This window comes from Oryzias melastigma, linkage group LG19, assembly GCF_002922805.2.
Source record: "Oryzias melastigma strain HK-1 linkage group LG19, ASM292280v2, whole genome shotgun sequence".
Classification (NCBI taxonomy): domain Eukaryota; kingdom Metazoa; phylum Chordata; class Actinopteri; order Beloniformes; family Adrianichthyidae; genus Oryzias; species Oryzias melastigma.
In genome coordinates this window covers 669,681-677,530 of record NC_050530.1, presented here as the reverse complement: position 1 = coordinate 677,530, position 7,850 = coordinate 669,681, and the positions used below count along the sequence as shown (strand labels likewise).

Here is a 7,850-nt window from a genome sequence, read left to right as displayed (position 1 = left end):
CCGTCCCTCTTTCGCCGCGCGAAAATATGCAAAATATCCCAAAGTTCTGGAGGTTTAAGCGTGATCCAGCCCCAGCATAGCAGTCTGTCTGCCGGCATATTCATCGTGAGCTCCGCTGGACACGTCGCTGCATCGAGCTGCAGCCAGAGAACGTGGCGGCAGTAACAGACTGTCAAACTATCCACAGTGTATCCCGCTTTTCTCAGTCTTTAAGGTTTAAAAAAACAAAAGTTCATTGGAAATCATAAAAGGGCAGGAAAAGATTTGGTCCTGACAAAAAAATGAACATGAAAGTGTTATGGAAATGTTATTTTTGATGTTTTTTATTTTATTTTACTGAACGTTGATTGAAGTTTTGAATTTAAAATGCCCTTCACTTGCACTTGGGCTTTTGTTAGGCATTTTATGTTACAGTCTTTCATTGTTAAGAAAGTTTATCTCAATACAATGTTACAAAAATAAAGTATTTCTGATGAAAACTATTAATTTTGCCATTCTTGTTTTCATAATTAATGTAAAACTGCTAAAACTGCTAAATTCCACATTTTTTTCCTAAAAAAACGACTACATATTAATTTGCGACAAATTTGCGATTAATCGCGAGTTAACTCTGGAAATGCGATTAATCGCGATTAAAAAATGTAATCGCCTGACAGCTCTAGTTAAAAGAAAACATGAAAAACATGTCAGTAATATTCATTTTTGTCTTCACTCAGATTTGCTTTTAGTTTTCTGTTGTTGGTTTTCATTTTCTCCATTATTCTTTTTAAGCCTCGAGTGGGAAGCAGACCATCTTCTATTATCTGGGTTAGCACTGGTGTCAATTCATGCATCACCTTCGTCACGGTCTCCACCAGGATCTGCTTTCTGGTCTGACTCTCAACTGCATCTCCCACCCCAGAGAGAATCCCCAGATGATGGAAAACTCTTCTCGCTTGACTCTGAAGGTTTGCAACAGTTTTACGTTTCTCAGACAAATCCTTCAGTTCTGCCTCAGTCTCAGGAATTCTCCTATTCACCTTTTTGATTTCCTTCTCAGCTTTGGAAATAATTTCATTGTAGTGAGATATCTTTTTTGTGTATTTCTTTATCTGAGAGTTACATTTCTCATACATATCACAGGCTTCTTTTACTTGATCCGTGGCTGAGCTTAAGTCTGCTTCGCCAACTCCAATCATGATTCCTCCTGGACAATAGAGAAGGACGTTATAGCAGCTCCTCCTATTTAATCTTAAAAAGTGTAGTATTACTGAAGTGTAATTTTACTTACCGGCAACCCATCCTAAAACTGGGATAGCCAACAGACCAATCCCAGTATTCCTTAATTCCCGTGCATCATTTTCTCTGTCCTGCATTTCCTCCAGGGTCTCTTCTGCAGATTTCAGGTTTCTCTTCTCAGCCTTTCGGGCTTCAGTGCAACTCTTTAAATTGGACTCATATGAGTCCAGAATGGTTTTCAATTCTTTTAACTTAGAACTTTGCTCCTTTCTATATGTCTCTAAATCAGACTTGTGTACAGTAAGAGTCTCAGTCTTCTTATCAAGCTGCTCTAGCTCTTCACAGGCTCTCTTCTCTGACTCATTCAAGTGTTTCTCCATACACTGCACTTCTCGTCTGAAGTTATCAAAGGTCTGACATCCAGGAGTGACAATATCTGCATCAATACTGAGGAGTGTCTCTGACAGGGAGTTAAAAGACAGCAGCCCCTGCTCAAGGGGGTTGATGATATCCTGCAGAGCGCTCAGATTAGATTCCTGCATCTCTGCAGGTGTGGTGGAGGAGGAAATCCTGGGAGGAGAAAGCATTTATTGACTTTTGTTGCACAACTATGGTTCATGGAAATGCATATATAGTTATTGATGACTCTTACTGGATTTTACTATGATTCTATGTGGTTCAAAAGTTACTTCAAGGACGGAACATTATCCACACAAAAGATATAGATCACCAGGTAAAATGAAGTAAAGAAAGATGTGTTTTTTTTATGTAGATGAACTAGAATAAATCTGATAAAAATGAAGCCTCAATTGAAATCATTTAAAAAGTTGTCAATTCTCAAAACTAGGCTGCTTTGTAAGAACAAAACCCTTAAATCATTATTTTGCTTGATTGTGATACATTATGAAAAGTCACCAGAACAAGCACACGTTCAGTAAATTCCCCTGCTGAACCCCTTAATGCCTTAAATTTATTTTTAATAATATAAAAAAATCAATCATATTTTTGCATTCAAGTAGATGTTAAATTACTTTGAGATAGTTAATTTGATCAAAGAACATGGGATGGATATAGTTTTAGGTTTGTCGCAATTGGTGACAGGAGAATAGGCAACTATGCAAAGTCCCATCTGTTCCCATCTCCAGAAAGCAGACGCTTTAATTTTTTTACACAGTTACTTACAGTATTTTAACTTTACATATTAAGCAAACTAATACAACACAACTATAAACAAAAAAGTAACCTCTTAAAAACACAAAATTATTAGAGAAAAAGGACCTTGCTTCACTCTAGTTATGAAAAGCAAAAAAGCAGGTCATGTTTTTGCTCAAGCAAAGATTATCTTTTTGATGCAATAGTAGACATTCAGTGCATCAACACCACCCATAAACGTTGTATCAAAGTTTATGGGTGGTGTTGATGCCCTTGGGCTTTCCACAGACCCAATCCTTTATAATTTTCTACCCTACCTTGGCATGACATCATCAGAGTCTTCATCACTGCTGTGATCAGTCCGCTCACTGCTGCTGCTGCTACTTTCATCTTCTAGAATAGAAAAAATAAATCCATTCAGAAAAGAGCAGTTATTTCATCTATTAAATGTGGAGTATTTTGTCATCACCGGATTTGTTGTCACTGCCTTCACTATCGCTACATGAGCCATCCTCACTGTCCACAGGACTCTGGGAGCGACGTCCAGATTCGTTGTCACTGCCTTCACTGTCGCTAAATGAGCCATCCTCACTGTCCACAGGACTCTGGGAGCGACGTGAAGCCATGTTCCTTTTCAGTATAGAATCAGATCTAAAGAAAAACAATCAACAGAAGTCACATTTATATTCCAACCACAATATTTATAATTAATAGTAATTAATAAACAAACGCAAATTTATTTTTTCTCACAACCTACCTTAAATCTGAAGATTTTAGCAAGATTGTCTTGAAATTCGGATCCAATGTGAGGGGATCTTTGTAGAGAACAGCTGGAAGGTGTTCCGTCTCTGCTCCTTCCTACAATAACCTAATGCTTTGAAAAGGTTCTCAGGTATATATAGGAGGTAATCAACCAGACGTGAGGCAATACAGATGGTATTTTATGTGAAGTCAGAGTAAAACAGGTTGGCGTTGCACCGCATTCAGCTCAGTTTTTACACTTTGGTCTCTTCGTCAATCATATCTGGGAAATGCAACACGGCAGCATTCCTGAGGAACAGTAGGGTTAAGGTTAGATTTAAAAACACTGAAACAGTTTCCCCTCAATGAAGCAGCCTGTTCTGTTGAAAAGGAGTATGAAAAGTCCAATTAAGGCTTCCTAAATTTAGAAATTCTATGATGTGATAACTGTTAACCAACCATCCATCCATCCATCCATCCATCTTCTCAACCGCTTCTTCCCTTTCGGGGTCGCGCGGGTGCCGGAGCCTAACCCGGCTACTGATGGGCGAAGGCGGGGTACACCCCGGACACGTCGCCAGTCTGTCGCAGGGCCTCAATCACACACACATTCACTCTCACAGCCACACCTAGGGACAATTTAGAGTCACCAATGAACCTATGAAGCATGTTTTTGGATGGTGGGAGGAAGCCGGAGTCCCCGGTGAAAACCCACGCATGCACGGGGAGAACATGCAAACTCCACACAGAAAGGTCCCAGCCGGGATTTGAACCGGGGCCTTCTCGCTGTGAGGCAAGAGCGCTAACCACTGCGCCACCGTGCAGCCCAACTGTTAACCACAGAAAAACAAACTTTAATACAGACTCACTCCAGAGCTCTGTGTGTTTTTATTGTTTTTTCTCAGACTGACTTGGACTAATAACTGTCGACGATTTACAGAATGGCGGCAGATGATCAGAAAACCATGGTGATGGATGTGGCCTCATTTCGCGAGGGCCAGAGTTAAGCCATTTTCTATGGGTGACATCAACACATCGCTTTGTCCAGTGAAATAATAGATGTCAATGGGTAGTACCATTGATATATATTACTAGATTGGCCCTTGCTGCTATAGACAGAGACGTGCGCATGCAGGTGCCATTGCTATCTATGCATTGAGTCATGGCAGCAGAACGCTGCTGTTTCAATGGAGGACAGGCAGACATCAACCACAAAAACTGGGCTAGCTCCCTCATTTCTTAACCGATTTTTACAAAATATGACTCGTAATAAAGCTTGGAAGATGATTGATCTCGTGGTATATTTCAATATTTATTATCTGTAAAGAATAATATGCAACTAATGCAAGAATTGTGCCTTCTACTGCTACAAGTTAGACAGTGCTGTCAAATTAACAGCTTCTAAATATCCATAATTGTTGATTTTGCCTCTGTGCTAAAATCTATAAAGCTGAACTTGTAAATGCTTGTCATCCACGCCCAGAATGGAGGGAGAATGATGAGGTTTAATGGTATGAATGACAAAAACAAAACCCTTTCCCAATTAAAAACACCTCAAAGTGCCAAATAAATAAACAACCTTTATCGCATTTTCAAATGAAACTACAACTTTTATTATTTTTGAGTTACATACATGACTACATCATTTTTTCTTCTCTCAAGTATCAAACCAGATTTCTCGACATCTTATTTACGAATCATTTTATGCTTTGCTTATGCTATGTGTTTTATGTATTTTTATGTGTAACAGTTTTTTTGGCTTTTGGTTTATAAACTGGAAAACATTTTTACTTTGCAAAGTACTTTGAGTTACATGAGCATGAAAATGGCTTTACTAATAAAGTTTGTTTTAACTGGTTTGATTAGGGACTCACAATTCTGTTGAAGATTGTATTTGACACCAATGAATTGTGGGTAAAATAAAACATTGCATCTCTACTGCATACTAGTATGTTTACATTAAAACAGTCCAAAAATTGTGTTAAATTTCAGAAGGATCTAGTATTTACTGTTTTATTACATTAAACCTGGTTAAGTGTGAGCCAACTGAAAGGTTTTTCTTCATTGTTGTTCATGAATTAGAAAGTAACAATGAGAAGATTTTGCCAAATTTTGTGTCTCTGTTCTGTAAAACGCAAATCATTTATCGATCCGAAATAAAGCCATGACTCAAAAATTGAGGTTTGAACCAATTGTGGGAAATGTCAACCGTCGCATCCCTGGTTTTCAGTTAAAAGTCTGGCTGCCCTGTTGAAGATGATCTGAAGAAATTGATACAAATAATTTTGGGATCCACTTTTGGTATCATAACCATAATCAAGCATGGAAGTGATGCTTAAATGAACTTTGTATTTATCACCATCTGGGAAAAATAGTTCCTATTTTTAAAAGACAAATAAAAAAATATATAATAAAAAAACTCTAGAAACCTGTTTAGAAGGTCCTAGTCTAGGGATGTCAAACTCAATCGCACAGGGGGTCAAAATCCAAAACACATCTAAGGTCGTGGGCTGACCAAGGTAAACATTTATTGAATACACAAAAAGAAAAAATGTTTAACTTAAAAAACTTAACTTTTTAACCTAAATATGAACAATAAAATAAACAAACAATAAAAAGGCCGGAATATTATTCCAGAATAAATAAATTTAAACCCTAATTAATTTTCAATAGTTTACTCTCTCTAAAAAATTTTGTCAAAACTATGCAAGTTAGAAATAAAAGCAAGATAACATCGGGCCATTAATAACAATAAAATAAAATTATCTCGAGGACCACATTTAATTATGCAGAGGGCCGGATTAGGCCCCAGGGCCTCGACTTTGACACATGTATCTAAGTCCAATCTGACTAAAAGGCTCCTGGTTCTTATGGTAAAGAACTCATCCATCCAGCCAAACAGCCAGCCAGGCCAGGAAACAAAAATAAAAACTGCTTGTCATGTGTTTATAACAAGGCTATTGCACAGATTAAATGTTAGCATGGTGCAAAAGCCCAGAAAGCAATCTCTTGGCCATGTCACAAATTAGCCAGAAAAAAAAGCTAGCTCATTGCCCAATTAATAGCTGAACTCCTAAATGGCCTAAAATTTCTAAGTAAACTAATTTACTCAAAAAAGTTAGTCTCGTTTTAAAATATAAGCTAAATTCTAAATGATCCCAAAAAACTTCAGTAGATGACAAATTAGCTGAAAACATCTGCATGTTGCTAAATGATTAGCTAACCTCAAATTAGCATAAAATTCATCAGTAAACTAAGTTAGTAAAAAATGTTTGTCTGTTGCTAAAATAGAAACTAATGTTTAAATTAGCCTTAAAACCCCAGTAGATAAAAAAATAGCCAAAAACGTTAGCATGTTGCTAAAATAATAGCTAATCTCCACATTTTTTACATTTAATATTTTAATTTTCTTCACCCACAGAGCCACCAAGAAGGGATAAAAGAGCCATGCGTGGCTCTGAAGCCGCAGGTTGCAGCCTTGGTCTAGACAACGCCAAGAGGAGTCCAGCAGGAAGCCAGGTAGGGACAAATCCCACCCATCCAGAGGAGGGCGTCGGCAGGAGACAAGAAACCCTGAAACGAATGGTTAAGTGTGGGCTGAGCAGGCTCCCCAATAAACTCCATGTTGGAGAGTTCTACTGTCTTTGTGGTGGAAATGTTTCATTATAGGACATTTACAAATAATTGCCATATTGTTTAAAAAGAATAAGTCACAAGCTAAAGCAAGGGGACCAAACAATCCTAACAGCAGTCTAGTCTGTTGAAATCTTCACAATAGAAGACGTGCAGTTCTTCATGAACAGAGGATCTTTCTGCCTAAAGGTACAGAACGTTTGAACATGGCGTCCTTCTAACAAACCTTTCCCATCAACAGTCTTAGTCTGAACTTTGTGTGAATGTCCCCAGGCTGGTTGAGCTGCTGTCTACACAGATCGAGAGTGAGAAGACTCATTCTGAAACTTTCATGTCATATTATAAAATGGAAGAATGTCAGTTTTCCACCTCATTTGTCAATCACTCCTCTGAAATGTTATGTGCAGCATTCCTGAAGAACACTATGCTAAACTTTTTAACACTGTATTTAAACAACACCCTTTTACCTAATTTTTGAAATAACTCAAAGAAAATTGCATTCATTAAAAAGTTATTTTTTTCAAACATAAAATTCTGCTTGTATTTTGTGAGTTTGTGTCTATGTTTATATTTCCTGGAGAAATAATCTGCATCAACATTTGTTTCCTCACTGATACTGTCCTACAAATTTAGTGCACTGTTCAGAGAGGCACTGTCATGTTAGATGACAGTTGGGACCTTTATGCCCTTGATGTCCATAGTCAGGTTCCAGAGGATACAATGACAGGTTCCAATGTCTATCTTATTAGCAGAACCCCTTTATTTCAACTGCAGGATCTGGAGTCGGTCATGGTTTCAGCGTCCCCCTAGATGGCTCTCTAGCTCATCTGCATTATAAATATTTAACAAAAAAATGAACAACTGAGGACCAGAGAGGAATCCAAACAGGATTTTAGTCCTGAATGCTGCTTCACGTTCCTCTAAATGTCTATATGGTTTCTGTTAATCTTTCTTTGTCAAAGCTCTAAGTGAGGATTTCTATGTTGGCAAACTGAGGATTAAAACACCAGTATCAGTCAATTCATACCAAAAATTACCTCATCCTGTTTTTACTTTTTGGCAAAAAAGCTTCTCTAGCTGTGGACTCTTTTCATTTTAGTTGGTTT

At 37.8% G+C, this 7,850-nt stretch overlaps 1 protein-coding gene across 2 annotated transcripts in view; it reads right to left on the bottom strand.

Annotated features, from left to right (window-relative positions):
* Window positions 1-656: 656 nt before the first annotated feature.
* Window positions 657-7,850, bottom strand: part of LOC112154047 (protein bfr2) — a 69,143-nt gene continuing 61,949 nt past the window's right edge. Inside the window, exons 3-7 of one of the 2 annotated variants that reach the window (XM_024284637.1) lie at window positions 3,128-3,228; window positions 2,840-3,021; window positions 2,688-2,763; window positions 1,271-1,788; window positions 657-1,186 (exon numbers count right to left, since the gene is read on the bottom strand). In XM_024284637.1, the coding sequence (XP_024140405.1) occupies window positions 687-1,186; window positions 1,271-1,788; window positions 2,688-2,763; window positions 2,840-2,996 (1,251 nt within the window). In that variant the 5' untranslated portion in view covers window positions 2,997-3,021; window positions 3,128-3,228 and the 3' untranslated portion in view covers window positions 657-686. The other variant, XM_036217076.1, reaches the window with a different exon arrangement.